The sequence below is a fragment of the Bos indicus x Bos taurus genome, chromosome 5, assembly GCF_003369695.1.
Source record: "Bos indicus x Bos taurus breed Angus x Brahman F1 hybrid chromosome 5, Bos_hybrid_MaternalHap_v2.0, whole genome shotgun sequence".
NCBI lineage: Eukaryota > Metazoa > Chordata > Mammalia > Artiodactyla > Bovidae > Bos > Bos indicus x Bos taurus.
Genome location: NC_040080.1, coordinates 19,450,263 through 19,466,237, shown reverse-complemented (window position 1 = coordinate 19,466,237; position 15,975 = coordinate 19,450,263). Strand labels below are relative to the sequence as shown.

General features: G+C 38.4%; 1 protein-coding gene across 1 annotated transcript in view; it reads left to right on the top strand.

Moving 5' to 3' along the window:
- The window catches only part of LOC113892424 (pregnancy zone protein-like), a 60,881-nt gene that overhangs the window by 342 nt on the left and 44,564 nt on the right, over positions 1 to 15,975 (top strand). Inside the window, exons 2-8 of the mRNA XM_027541261.1 lie at positions 2,405 to 2,577; positions 4,761 to 4,941; positions 6,087 to 6,237; positions 6,385 to 6,437; positions 7,573 to 7,593; positions 8,047 to 8,215; positions 12,966 to 13,050. Of these exons, the coding sequence (XP_027397062.1) occupies positions 2,495 to 2,577; positions 4,761 to 4,941; positions 6,087 to 6,237; positions 6,385 to 6,437; positions 7,573 to 7,593; positions 8,047 to 8,215; positions 12,966 to 13,050 (743 nt within the window). The 5' untranslated portion in view covers positions 2,405 to 2,494. The remainder of the gene's footprint in view (positions 1 to 2,404; positions 2,578 to 4,760; positions 4,942 to 6,086; positions 6,238 to 6,384; positions 6,438 to 7,572; positions 7,594 to 8,046; positions 8,216 to 12,965; positions 13,051 to 15,975) is intronic.

The window sequence follows — 15,975 nt, the reverse complement described above, 5'->3', positions numbered from 1 at the left end:
CTTGCATCTATAGAATAAGTAGAATAGGAATAGTATAGAATAGAAATATAGGAGAGTAGAACATAGGAGAATAGAAAACATAGCAAGAGGATAGGTGAGATGTGTGTCAATCTAGCAGTAAGTCATATTCATCCAAGGACACATGATCCGATTGGAGGACCCAGATGGATGGAATATACAATTAATTTCATTTTTTAGAAATGACTTTCAAACAAAATTTTTCTTGTGTTTAATATTATTGAAATTATAGTAGCTATATATAGTTTTGATAAAGAATATATTGACCATACTTATAATGATAGCTTGATCTAGAAAAATCTATTACTACTCAGAACTGGATAGGTACAAGAACGTCTTTTATAGTTTTGATTATCTTTAGTTTCAGAAATGTATGATAGAGTGATCTTTAAAATATATTGAAGCAGTACTTTACCAGTGGTCCAGTGGTTAAGACTTCACATTCTAACGCAGGGGGTGCAGGTTCAATCCCAGGCCAGGGAGCTAAGATCCCACACGTCTTGAGGCCAGAAAAATGTATAAAACAGAAGTAATATTATAAAAAATTCAATAAAGACTTTAAAAATGATCCACATCAAAAAAAAATCTTTTAAAAAATAAAATATATTGAAGCATAAAATAACAAGGTAAAATTATGTGGGAAATAAGAATGGAAATACAAGATTTAACAGAAACAAGAATGATGCTAAAATTTCCAACTTTTAAAAGAATAGATCATGTTGTTTTAAATGGATAATGGTAGGCAATAAATGACTGCAGTATTTACATTTCACTGAATACATTTTCAAAATGGTATTTCACTTTATTTTTAAAATATCAGTATTTATATTTTTTGTTATCTTACTCATAATGAGAAGTTTTAGAAGCTAAGCATGTGTGAAAGGTTACATGCTTAATAAAATTCTTTTGGGAATATAAGGAGGAAAAAGATTGAAGACCACAAAAATATGTAATATAAGCATTAGCAGAGAATGTAGAGAACATACTGTTTACGCTCTATGATAAACATTTTAAATGTATCTACTATCATTTTCAATTAAAAATCACAACAATAAAGTTTTATAATACTTCAGATTTATTCTTCTACTCTAGAAATTTAAACTGTAATGGTGATTTTGCTTCATCAAAATGCAGATTTTTATACTTAGTCGTTAGGCATTTGGCCAAAGTAAGGGATTGGTATATATCCAAAAAAGTACAATTATGCCTATGAAAAGTTACTTGGAGCCTTCTTAAAAATCATTTATTATCTATTGTAAATTACTTTATTCCATATTAAGCTGGCAGAGAATGAAGATATTTATTTATGGCAGTGTAGGAATGCAGGATGGAAATGGAAAGAGCATAGTTTCTAATGAGAAAAGAAACCAAATGAAGCTAAAGCATTTTATCTTCATTCAGCAAGCATTTGCCAGGTACCAAGGCCTCACACAATGTATTATTACAGTTTATTTAACCTAGCATTATATCACTAATAGTTTATTATCATCATTGGAATTATATTTTTTAAATTAATCTTTATTGGAGTGTAGTTGATTCATAATGTTGTCTTAGTTTCTGTTCACAGCAAAAGTGAATCAATTTTACATATACATATATCCACTCTTTTTTAGATTTTTTTTTCCCTCATGGATCATTACAGAGTACTGAGTAGAATTCCCTGTGCTACACTGTGGGTTCTTATTAGTACCTATTTTATATACAGTAGTGTGTATGTCGATCCCAATTTCCCAGTTGATCCCTTCCCCCTCCCCCTGTGCTGTCCCCCTTGGTAACTTTGTTTTCTACATCTGTGATTCTATTTCTGTTTTGTAAATGAGTTCATTTGTACCATCTTTTTAAAGATTCTAAAGGTTATTTTCTTAGAAGATAAAATTAATTGATTGGCTTTATATTCTAGACGTTAAATGAACTAAGAAACTATAATAATGTATTACATGGGTTCATTTTATTTATAAATAAGTATAAAGATAGCTATAAAAAGTGAAAACTAAGCTTTCAAACAATGGAGAGATTATCTTTATATTTATTTTGTTTAAAATTCTGGGATAAATTTTCCTTTGTTTCGTTAATGAACTCTATCGGTTGACACTCAGGGAATGTGTGCTGTTCCCTGGACTTCCAGGAAAAGATCTGTGTTATGTATTTACATAAGTAGCTCTTAATTTCATCAAATCATATCATTTATTTTGATTTATTTTCTTAAAGATGTTTAAAGTTGCTGATTAATGACCACAACTAATGTAGTCTCAACATGCTATTTTTCATGCCCTTTGAAAATCTGAGCAAGTGGATTGAAGTGATCTGCAATTGATTTTTTTATACTAGAAGTAGTTAATATGTTACAAAAATAAACGGTTGGCCGTTTACTTTCACTACCCATCAGGTAAAATAAAAACCAGGGATTCTGGAATAAGAACAGAGTTCAAGGAATCAAAGACTCAGACTCCCATTCTTTCCTGTTCCTCTCTACACCATGAGGGGACATCAACTGCCTAATCCAGTCTTGATTCTGCTTTTCTTGCTCCTTCCCAGAGATGCTTCAGCTACCTCCAAACCGTAAGCAACATTTCCAGAAAATTCTATTCCCCTCCTCTCTCCCATTCTGTTATCCATTTCTTGATGTCTGCCTTTTTATTTCCTAATTCTCTATGAAATTATCTGCTGTTGAAAAGCATTGAAAAATGATTACCACAGGTGGTAAAAGGTACACTCCAGGTCCAGAAAACTCAGAGACACAAGGTAATAATATTTGTGAAATATTTGTGAAGCAAATATTCCATCATCCAAGATGATGGAATTCTACAATATTCACCAAATAAAAATATATAATTCCTACCCAAAAAAGAGATAAATTCTTTATTGGCTAATGAAAAAGGCTGCAGTGTCTTGTCTTTGTCATTGCAAAGTGACATAGTATCTTTGTCTCCTCCAAGTCATGGGTTCCCAAGATGGATGAGACCTAAAGACAAGCCAGGATTTGTGTGTTAAGTCACTCAATCTTTCACCAAATCTTTAAAGGCTAGCATTAGACTTTGAGAACATACAGATCAACAAAATGTGGGCTGTGACCTCAGTACCTCATAGTATAAAAGAGAGAGAGAAAGAGATGGTGCACAGAGAATGAAATAAAATGCAAAAACAGAACCAGGATTCTGTGGGAATTGTTGTTGTTCAGTTGCTAAGTTGTATCCAACTCTGCGACCCCATGGACTGTAGCCCGCCAACGTCCTCTGTCCAAGGGGATTTCCAGGAAAGAATACTGGACTGGGTTGCCATTTCCTCCTCCAGGGGATCTTCCTGGATCAGGGAACAAACCCTCATCTCCTGAGTCACTAGGGAAGCCCTCTGTGGGAATACTGACAAATAATACCTAACTCCTCATGGGAACGTATATAAAGGAAGGGGCATCACCAAAGTCTACATAAGGAAGTTGTTTTTGAGATGAGTCTTATGAAGCAAATAGAAGTTTTCCAGCTAGACCAGGACACTTCAGATAGACCGACAAGCATGAGCCACCAGAGCATCACAGAGTTCAGTATTTTGGGCTTTTCTAAATGATAGATAAACAGCAACAGAGGGATGATATTTTCTTCTGGGTGTACGTGGTAACACATCTGATGATTAGCCTAGTTTGTCTTCTATCTGCAGAGAGTGGAAGAAAGAAAAGAGCTAAGGTTGCATCCGAAACAGTATTGAAAATAGATTCAGTTCCTCTCCATGAATTGTTACCTCTTTAATGTTTCCTGAAACAAAGTGACCTCTGATACCATCATACAAAACCCAAGACCACATACAGACAGATTCTCTTACTGGTTGCAATAATAATTAATTAATTAATAATATCATTTGTTAATAAATTAAATGGAGAAGGAAATGGCAAAGTGTTTTGAGAGGACTGTTGACATATAACTGAGAATTAAAGTTGTATTAAAGTGTACAACACACATATATATTGTGAAAGGATTTTCCCCATTGACCTAACTAATCTATTACATAGATTAATGATTTATCTAGCACATCTGTCTCTCAGCTATCTACTTTTGAGGGAGAGGTAAGAACATTTAATTTCTGATCTCTGAGCAAATTGCAGTTACATAATACAGTTATCAGCCATAGTCACCATGTTAGATATTATATCTTCAGCTCTTATTGCCTCATAAATGACAGTGTATGCCCTTTTACCAACATATTCCTGTTTCCCTCTACCTCCCAGCCATTGGAAAGCACTTTTCTACTCTATGTTTCTAAGTTTGACTTTAAAAAAAAAAGATTCCTCATGTAAGTGATACCAGGCATAATTGTCTTTCTCTGGTTTATTTCACCTAGCACTGTGCCCTCAAGGGCCATCTATGTTGTCACAAAGGGCAGAATTTCCTCCTTTTTTTAAGGTCGAATACTATTCGTGTATGTGTGTGTATGTGTGATCACATTTTCTTGGTTCATTGAAAATTTCTAATTTAGAAAATTACCTCTATCCAAAATGTATAACAACTTATGGAGTGCTTATCCATAGCTTACAAATAGGTTTACTAATGTGGAAATAGTAAATTTCCACAATACTGGAGAAATGTATGGGTGTTTTAACTTGGTAGGGGGGTTCTGAGTTTCTAAGGTCTATACTCCTTGCCACTCCTGCTGAAATCTAACTTGGTTCTGTGACTGATGAAGATAGCAAAGATTATCTAGAAAACAACCACAATAACCCCTCCATGGCTGACCCAGACCCCTCTTCTCCACAGGCAGTACCTGGTGCTGGTCCCGTCACAGCTGTATGCTGGTGTTCCTGAGAAGGTCTGTGTCCTGCTGAATCACCTGAATGAGACAGTGGCATTGACAGTAACTCTGGAATCTGAGACGGAGGGCAGGAATCTCCTCACAGACCTGGAGGCGAAAAACTCCTTCTACTGCAGCTCCTTCACGGTCAGCATTCCTCCTCGGGGGAAGGGAAATCATTACAGAGAGAGCACATTAGTTGATGCCTTAGGTTCTGACCCCCAACAATTAAAAAATGTCAGCTTGGTGCTCTGTGATGACCTTGATGGGTGGGATAGGGGTGGGAGGGAGGTCCAAGAGAGAGGGGATATATGTATGTATATAGTTGATTAACTTTGTTGCCCAACAGAAACTAACACAACATCATCAAGCAATTATACTCCAATAAAAAATAAAATACAAAAAAGAAAAATGAGGAGTACAGAGTGAATTTCAAACAAGTCTAAAGATAAAATTTCTACTGAATATACTTTCATAATATTTACAAACAGAACTGGTACAATATACAAAAGATAACAATGGTTATAAGAAGGATTTTGTTTGTTCTTAAAGCAAACTTTGAAGGTAAATCATATTCATGCCTTTATAGATATAAACACAGATTCATAAAGTTTAGTGACTTATCTAAGTTCTCCCAGATGGTTGACGGTTAATGTACTGTCCTTGTAACCTTTTACTAACTTAAAGTATTAAAAAGTTAATCATACCAGCTTACTACCAATGATAATATACAGTGCTACTTTTGACTGTTAGAAAATAAATTTTAAAAATTATTTTAATACTACCATATTACTGTCAAAATGAGAACTTGTTATTTCCTTCATTGTCATGACTAGTTGAAGAATTACTTCATTTTTATTGCAATGACATTTCTCCTTTAATCAATTTAATAAATTGCTGCCTTCATGTTACACACTCATATTAATCTATAAAGCAGGGCACATTCCATTTGACCCTGAAAAAATGAAAGCGAAAGTATCTGTTTCTCAGTCATGTCCAGCTGACTCTTTGTGACCCTGTGGTCTGTAGCCCACCAGGCTCCTCTGTCCATGGAATCTCCAGGCAAGAATCTTAGAGTGGATAGCCATTCCCTTCTCCAGGAGATCTTCCTGACCCAGGGATCGAACCTGTGTCTCCTGCATTGCAGGTGGATTCTTTACCGTCTGAACCACCAAGGAAGCCTAGCCCTTACTAATTCCCATGGGACTAACTAGAGAAATGAGAAAGTCACAAAAGCTGAGACCCTCAGAAGTGGATCTGGACAGATTCTTCAGCTCATTTCTGTTTTACAGATTCCGGATTCTTTTCCCTTCGCATTCATAACTGTGCAGGTGCAAGGACCAACCCAGAACTTCATAAAGAAGAAGCCAATATACATTACAAAAGCAGAAAGCCTAGTCTTTGTCCAGACAGACAAACCCATCTACAAGCCAGGACAAACAGGTATAAGGAACTAAACAAGCAAAGGCAATCTGAAGGGTTGGAGGTGTAGTTCTCTGTTACCTTTTGGAAATCCTGGCACATTGTTATTTGTGTTACCACCCTGAATTTCCATTGGCGGCTTTCATGAGAAAAATCTCTGTGTTTCAGTGCAATTCCGCATTTTCTCTGTGGATGTCAACTTTCACCCTTTGAATGAAACGGTAAGTCTCATAGCAATGGCTATTTTGTTGTTGTTCAGTCACCAAGTTGTGTCTGACTCTTTGCAACCCCATGAACTGCCTCACACCTGCTTCCCTGTCCTGCACTAACTCCCAGAGTTTGCTCAAGTTCATGTCCTTTGAGTAAGTGATGCTAGCTAACCATCTCCTACTCTGTCACCCTCTTCTCCTTTGCCTTCCATCTTTCCCAGCAGTAAGACTGGCAGAAAAAAAAAAAAAAAGCCAAAATGTAAAATCTGTTCTTTGGAGAACCTGAGACCAATATGAGATACTTAAACCTACCACAGAAAGTTCTCCAAAGCATATGGCTACTGGAGGATAAGGGAGATAAGTTCATCAACTACATTCTTAAAGTTAATTAAATATTCGGTTGAAATTATCTCCTTAAAGACTCAATTATTCTAAATGAACAAAAGAAAATAAATGCATTTGATATCTCTCTTAAGAGAAATGGAGAATTTCTCACAGATGAAAGTCAGCTGCCAAATAAAACTCATTATTTGGACCTTTTTACACAAATCTAGGTTACATTACTTCATAAAAGGAAATCATGATTTCTTTTCTGTTTGTTCTTTTTTTAAGAATTTTTTTTCCATCTCTTAAAAAAAAAAATTTATCCATGTTTGGTTATGCTAGGTCTTTGTTGCTGCTCAGACTTTTCTCTAGTTGTGGAGAGCGGGGGCTGCTCTCTAGCCGCAGTGCACAGGCGTCTCATTGCGGTGCTTCTCTTGTTGCAGAGCACAGGCTTTAAGGTGCATGCGCTTAGTAGTTATGGTTCCCAGGCTCTAGAGCACAGACTCAGTAGTTGGTGCACACAGGTTTAGTTGCCTCAGAGCATGTAGGATCTTCCCAAATAAGGGATTGAAACTGTCGCCTTCACTGGCGGGTGGATTCTTTACCACTGAGCCATCAGGGAAGCCCCCATCATTTCTTCAGAGACTATGTCCCAGACCGAACATATGAAGTGTTATGACTCAAACAGGGCCACATTTCCTCATCCAGACAAGAACTGAATAGGCTCAACTTCCTTCTGGTCCAAATACTGTTTTAATGCTGGTGTCACAGTTTTGTCTTTCTATACTCTGTCTCACATTCACCCTATTTGTTTTCTTTTCAGTTCCTGGTGGTTTATATTGAGGTAGGTAATATCTTGTGTCTCTCTCTTGGGATGAGGCCTCACTGTGAGTTATATTAACTTTCCTCTTTCCACTTTCTCCTTCCCCACTGCCACTTCTTCAGAACTAAATAAATACTGTTTTCCCTGTCTCTCATAAATCCTGGGGAGAGTGGATAAGATGTCAATGAAATAACAAAATACCCTGAGATGATGCAACGTAGTGGCTCTTCCAATATTTCTGACTGAGATAGTATGCATAATCACAAAAAGAGGTACTATCACCTGTCATATCTCAGCTGGGCAAGTTGCCCTTTTCTAGTCTAGAATTCTTAGAAACCTTTGCTAATACCTCTGGTGCCAATTTACCAACCAGCTAATTAGCCTGCTTCCCATGTCATCCTCCCTGAAAAGCTGTTCTACTCAAAACTATATATTTCAATTGCTTCAATATACTTGTGATGCTTTTACATATAGAACCCCAAAAGGAACCGGATTTTCCAATGGCCCAGTTTCAAATTGCAAGGGGGACTCAGTCAGCTCTCTTTCCCACTCTCAGTGGAGCCCGCACTGGGTCCCTACAAGGTGGTACTGCTGAAGGAGCCTGGGAAAAGAATAGAGCACTCTTTTGAAGTGGATGAATACGGTAAGAATTCTACACACGTCAAACACATGTATGACATTAAAGAATACAAGATTGGATCATTTTTATATGTAGTGACAAGCAAAAATCTAGCATATATCAATCAAAAAGTAGCAAGAATTTTTATTTATCTAAATATTTGCCAAACACTTCATGCACTATCTCATTAAATCCTTACAATAGCCCTCTGAGGCAGATACTATACCATCTCTATTTTACAAATGAGTATATTGATACTAGAGAAGTGAAAAATTTACCAAAATCATGGAGCCAAGAAGCATAAGAGATTTTAATAGTTCCAACTGACCCTATTCAAACATAAATTATTAACCAATATATTGTGTTATCTACATGCATCTCTTGATCTATATCTTATAACAGGATGTATTTTCTGGGATTGCATCCTTGCTGTCTGTAACCTACATGTAATTTACGCTAATAATAGTTCTCAGACATTGAAACCATCTTATTAGTTATCAATTATGTAGAATTTCTAATGTAAGTTAAATACATCATGCTGTGGATAAGGAGTTGTTGTTGTTCTACTGCTAAGTCATGTCCAACTCTTTGTAACCCAATGGACTGCAGCATGCCAGGCTTCCCTGTCCTTCACTATCTCCTGGAGCTCACTCAGACTCAAGTCCATGGAGTCAGTCATGCCATCCAACTATCTCATCCTATGCCTGCTCTTATCCTCCTGTCCTCAATCTTTCCCAGCATCACAGCCTTTTCCAATGAGTCAGCTCTTCACATCAGGTAGACAAAGCATTGCAGTTTCAGCTTCAGCATCAGTCCTTCCAATGAATATTCAGGTTTGATTTCTTTTAGGACAGACTGATTTGATCTCCTTGCTGTCCAAGGGACTCTCAAGAGTCTTCTCTAATACCACAGTTTGATAGCATCAGTGCTTCCATGCTCAGCCTTCTTTATGGTCCAACTCTCAAACCCATACATGACTACTGGAAACACCATAGCTTTGACTATACAGGCCTTTGTCAGCAAAGTGATGTCTCTGCTTTTTAATACACTATCTAGGTTTTTCATAGCTTTTCTTCCAAGGAGCAAGCAGCTTTTAATTTCATGGCTACAGTCACCATCTGAAGTGATTTTGAAGCCCAAAAATATAAAATCTGCCACTATTTCCACGTTTTCTCCATCTGTTTGCCATGAATAGGAGACTTATCACAAAAACAGGATTCTCCAGTCTCACCAGAACTGCCATGAGAATTATGGAACAGGGATTAACTATAGGAACGACTAACCTTATATACAACTGTGGGAGAGGCTAGAAAAGTCAGAGTCCCGCAGGAGGAGTTGGTGGATCTGAGGAAATCACTAACCAGGCCTCCTGAAGCAAGGTTGAGGATGTACAGATCAGAACTTACAAGGGCACATTCAGATTCCAGAGTGGACCACTGAGGGAAACTGGCAGAAGAATCAATCTCCCTCCTCCCACTTTGTATTTCTATAACCAGGTGTCTGGTAGTGGGCCCAGGGTCTCTGTGAGTCAGCAGGGTTAGAAGTTGGGAAGAAGAGCTAGAACAGACAGAGAAAAAAATAAGGACAAACTGAAAGTTTCTGGCCCATCTGTACCTGTGACCATGTCTAATCATCAGATCAGATCAGTGACTCATACGTGTCCAACTCTTTGCGACCCCATGAATCGCAGCATGCCAGGCCTCCCTGTCAATCACCAACTCCTGGAGTTCACTCAGACTCACGTCCATCAAGTCAGTGATGCCATCCAGCCATCTCATCCTCTGTCGTCCCCTTCTCCTCTTGCCCCCAGTCCCTCCCAGCATCAGAGTGTTTTGCAATGAGTCAACTCTTCGCATGAGGTGGCCAAAGTACTGCAGTTTCAGCTTTAGCATCATTCCTTCCAAAGAAATCCCAGGGCTGATCTCCTTCAGAATGGACTGGTTGGATCTCCTTGCAGTCCAAGGGACTCTCAAGAGTCTTCTCCAACACCACAGTTCAAAAGCATCAATTCTTCGGCACTTAGCCTTCTTCACAGTCCAACTCTCACATCCATACATGACCACAGGAAAAACCATAGCCTTGACTAGATGAATCTTTGTTGGCAAAGTAATGTCTCTGCTTTTCAATATGCTATCTAGGTTGGTCATAACTTTCCTTCCAAGGAGTAAATGTCTTTTAATTTCATGACTGCAGTCACCATCTGCAGTGATTTTGGAGCCCAAAAAACTAAAGTCTGGCACTTTTTCCACTGTTTCCCCATCTATTTCCCATGAAGTGATGGGACCGGATGCCATGATCTTCGTTTTCTGTATGTTGAGCTTTAAGCCAACTTTTTCATTCTCCATTTTCACTTTCATCAAGAGGCTTTTTAGTTCCTCTTCACCTTCTGCCATAAGGGTGGTGTCATCTGCATATCTGAGGTTATTGATATTTCTCCCGGCAATCTTGATTCCAGCTTGTGTTTCTTCCAGTCCAGCCTTTCTCATGATGTACTCTGCATATAAGTTAAATAAACAGGGTGACAATATACAGCCTTGATGAACTCCTTTTCCTATTTGGAACCAGTCTGTTGTTCCATGTCCAGTTCTAACTGTTGCTTCCTGATCTGCATACAAATTTCTCAAGAGGCAGATCAGGTGGTCTGGTATTCCCATGTCTTTCAGAATTTTCCACAGTTTATTGTGATCCACACAGTCAAAGGCTTTGGCATAGTCAAAACAGCAGAAATAGATGTTTTTCTGGAACTCTCTTGCTTTTTCCATGATCCAGTGGATGTTGGCAATTTGATCTCTGGTTCCTCTGCCTTTTCTAAAATCAGCTTGAACATCAGAAAGTTCACGGTTCACATATTGCTGAAGCCTGGCTTGGAGAATTTTGAGCATTACTTTACTAGCGTGTGAGATGAGTGCAATTGTGTGGTAGTTTGAGCATTCTTTGGCATTGCCTTTCTTTGGGATTGGAATGAAAACTGACCTTTTCCAGTCCTGTGGCCACTGCTGAGTTTTCCAAATTTGCTGGCATATTGAGTGCAGCACTTTCACAGCATCATCTTTCAGGATTTGGAATAGCTCAACTGGAATTCCATCACCTCCACTAGCTTTGTTCGTAGTGATGCTTTCTAAGGCCCACTTGACTTCACATTCCAGGATGTCTGGCTCTAGGTCAGTGATCATACCATCGTGATTATCTGGGTCGTGAAGATCTTTTTTGTACAGTTCTTCTGTGCGTTCTTGCCACCTCTTCTTAATATCTTCTGCTTCTGTTAGGTCCATACCATTTCTGTCCTTTATCGAGCCCATCTTTCCATGAAATGTTCCCTTGGTGTCTCTGATTTTCTTGAAGAGATCCCTAGTCTTTCCCATTCTGTTGTTTTCCTCTATTTCTTTGCATTGATCGCTGAAGGCTTTCTTATCTCTTCTTGCTATTCTTTGGAACTCTGCATTCAGATGTTTATATCTTTCCTTTTCTCCTTTGCTTTTCACTTCTCTTCTTTTCACAGCTGTTTGTAAGGCTTCCCCAGACAGCCATTTTGATTTTTTGCATTTCTTTTCCATGGTGATGGTCTTGATCCCTGTCTCCTGTACAATGTCACGAACCTCCATCCATAGTTCATCAGGCACTCTATCTATCAGATCTAGGCCCTTAAATCTATTTCTCACTTCCACTGTATAATCATAAGGGATTTGATTTAGGTCATACCTGAATGGTCTAGTGGTTTTCCCTACTTTCTTCAATTTAAGTCTGAATTTGGCAATTAGGAGTTCATGGTCTGAGCCACAGTCAGCTCCTGGTCTTGTTTTTGCTGACTGTATAGAGCTTCTCCATCTTGGCTGCAAAGAATATAATCAATCTGATTTCAGTGTTGACCATCTGGTGATGTCCTTCTGTAAGGTCTTCTCTTGTGTTGTTGGAAGAGGGTGTTTGTTATGACCAGTGCATTTTCTTGGCAAAACTCTATTAGTCTTTGCCCTGCTTCATTCCGTATTCCAAGGCCAAATTTGCCTGTTACTCCAAGTGTTTCTTGACTTCCTACTTTTGCATTCCAGTCCCCTATAATGAAAAGGACATCTTTTTTGGGTGTTAGTTCTAAAAGGTCTTGTAGGTCTTCATAGAACCGTTCAACTTCAGCTTCTTCCACATTACTGGTTGGGGCATAGACTTGGATTACTGTGATATTGAATGGTTTGCCTTGGAAACGAACAGAGATCATTCTGTCGTTTTTGAGATTGCATCTAAGTACTGCATTTCGGACTCTTTTGTTGACCATGATGGCCACTCCATTTCTTCTGAGGAATCCTGCCTGCAGTAGTAGATATAATGGTCATCTGAGTTAAATTCACCCATTCCAGTCCATTTCAGTTCGCTGATCCCTAGAATGTCGACATTCACTCTTGCCATCTCTTGTTTGACACTTCCAATTTGCCTTGATTCATGGACCTGACATTCCAGGTTCCTATGCAATATTGTCTAATCATGGTGACCTTCAGAGACTAATGGAGGTGTTTCCCTCTCACCTTTGAAATCTTGGACAAATTCTGAAGAGAGTCTAGGAACTATAATACCAGCCTAAGTTACCATGGTGCTAACTGCCCATGGGTATGAATGGCATCTCTTTTTTGCCACTAGTGACCTGCTGCTCCTTATTGTAATTGAAATCACTTCATGTGACTCTTTGTTACAAGATTCTGTAATAGAATCATTACTAATACTCTTGCAAGACTTTCTGCCTGCTCTCACACTTGTTTTTTTTTTTTTTTTCTTTTATTGATAACAGTTTTGCCCAAATTTGAGGTCCAAGTGAAAATGCCCAAGAAGATTAGTTTCCTAGAGGATGAATTTGAGGTTTCTGTCTGCAGCCTGTGAGTTACATTTTTTACCTTATTTCTATTTCCCTATCCTGTTTGTATTGCACATAACGATTACTGACCTTCCAACTGTTTTAATTAAAGAAGGAATGAGTCTCTCCAACTGTCTGAGCTTAGACCAAGGAGCAGGGGTGATAGCATGCAATATGTTTACTACTGTTAGTAAAATTATTAACTGAGCATTTAAAATGTGCCAGGCAATGTTCAAAGTGCCTTGCACTTATTTGTGTTTTTGTTCTTACACTAACCTTGTGAGACGAGGATAATAATTCTCATTTTACAAATGAGGAAACTATAACATATAAAGAATAAACTAACTTGTTCAAGTTCCTGCAGACAATAAATGGCAGATTGGAATTTAAATCCAACAGTCTGGCTCCAGACCCTGAACCTTTCTCCATAATTCTATATTGCCTCGGCAAGTAACAAAAAAAATACATATAGCTCCATGAAGCATTTCTATATCCCAGACACTGGGCTAAAGTGAACCCAAACCATCTAATTCTGGAGCCCATAGCTTCCATGTTATTCTATGTCTTATTATCTCCTATTTTGTATTGTCCCCCATTTTTTAAACTCTGGGAAGCTAGAAAGATGTTAAGCAGACCCTCTATCTTACATGCTGGATATATTAATATAGAATTAAAAATGCATGTCATTTAACTTTTTTGCAAGGTAGAAATAGAGATACAGACATAGAGAACAAATGTAGGGACACCAAAAGGGGAAAGGGGTGTGGGATGAATTGGGAGATTGGGATTGACATGTACACACTACTGATACTATGCATAAAATAGATAACTAATGAGAACATGCTGGTTAGTGCAGGAAACTCTACTCACTGCTCTGTGGTAACCTAAATGGTAAGGAAATCCAAAAAAGAGGGGATATATGTTTCTGTATAGCTGACTCACTTTGTTGTACAGCAGAAACTAACACAATATTGTAAAACAACTATACTCTGGTTTAATAAAATGAAATTTTAAAAAAGAAATAAACAAAATGCATGCTATTTATTTCTTCCCTGATTGCCTTTGGGCAATAAAGTCCCCTCCAGTTACATCAAGGAGGTTGGATTTACTGCTTGCTTTTAAAAACAACATGAAAAACATGTGTTTTCCTCCTTCTCACCAGCTTTGATGCTTCACATTTTTTCATCAGGGAGAAAGCCTTTTGCTTCAGATTTAAAGAGAAGATTCAACAAAGTGACTAAATTTAGTAAATAATGTATTACTTTATCAGCACGTATAGAAATTTGAAGGGGAGGAGACACTAAAAAGAGGAAGCTTGGGGTTTCTGAGACCGAACTTCACCTACTTAACAGTTTGGACAGGGTCTCAAATTTAAGTATGCATCAGAATCTATGGAGGTGCTTATTTCAAATGTAGATTCCTTGGCCCCACCTCTAAATCTGAGGAAGGATTTGGTACTCTGAATCTCACTGCATGTCTCAGGGAATGTCCATGGAGGTTGTCCAGAAAGCATACTTTAAGAAGCAATAGACTGAGTTCAGCTTCACATCACGCCTTAGTCTGTTCAGGCCATCATAACAAAATACCACAGACTGAGGAGCTTATTAACAACAGAACTGCACTGTTCACAGTTCTACTGTTGTCCTATCACTCAGTCGTGTCCAACTCTTTGTGACCCCATGGACTGCAGACACCAGGCTTCCCTGTCCTTCACCGTCTCCCAGAGCTTGCTAGAACTCATGTCCACTGATTCAGTGATGCCATCCAACAACCTCGTCCTCTGTCGGCCCCTTCTCCTCCTGTTCACAGTCCCAGAGGCTGGGAAATCCAAGATCAAGTGCCTGCATGGTCACATTCTGGTGAAGGTCCTCTTTCTGGTTCAGAGCATCTTCTTGTGTCCTCACATGGGAGGAGGGACAAGAGATCTCTCTGGAGCCTCTTTTATGAAGGCACTCACCCATTCATGAAAACTTCACCCTCCTCCCAAAACCCTCACCTCCTAAACTATCATCGTTTGGGATTTAGAATTTCAACATGAATTTCAAGGTGACATAATATTCAAGCCATACATCACATCCTTCCATCAGATTTGGCAGAATCCAACTTCCCTTTCACTTTTCACTTTCATGCATTGGAGAAGGAAGTGGCAACCCACTCCAGTGTTCTTGCCTGGAGAATCCCAGGGACAGGGGAGCCTGGTGGGCTTCCATCTACGGGGTCACAGAGAGTTGGACACGACTGAAGCAACTTAGCAGCAGCAGCAGCGACTATCATGATACAGTTCATTTGTAATATTTTTGTTCTGTAGCTAGCTCTTTCCCAGTTAATTCCTCACTTATCCTCTTAAAACATATAAAAGTTAGGGAGGACTTAGAAATACACTCTTGGGACTTCCTTGATGGTCCAGTGGCTAAAAATTTGCCTTCCAAGGCAGGGGGTGCAGATTCAATCCCTGGTTAGGGAGATAAGATCCCACATGTTTTGCTGCCAAAAAAAAACAAACAACAGAAGCAATATTATAACAAATTCGGGAAAGATTTTTAAGTCCACAACAACAACAACAAAAATCTTAAAAAATAAAACCAGCAAACAAACAAAAGAAATACACTCTCTATATTTCCCTAATTTCTTTCCCTAAGACAACTTTGGAGGTGCTGACAAAGTTAGAATCATAACCTAGATAATATGACAGCAGAGAAAGAAGGAAATAGGCAGTTTTATAGTCAAACCTCAACTGAGAGGAAGGTAAGATCTGAGAAAAACCACACTGTTACTTTTCCATTTGGAGGTGTTTCAAAAAAACAATTCAGTACTCATAAGTATTTTCTTTTAGAGGTATAGATAAGACAGTTTCAGAATAAGTACTTCTAAAGTGCTAATGCTATGAAAGGAAATGCAATTGCTGTAGATGAGTAAGATGAATGGATCAAATCATGTGTAGGAAATG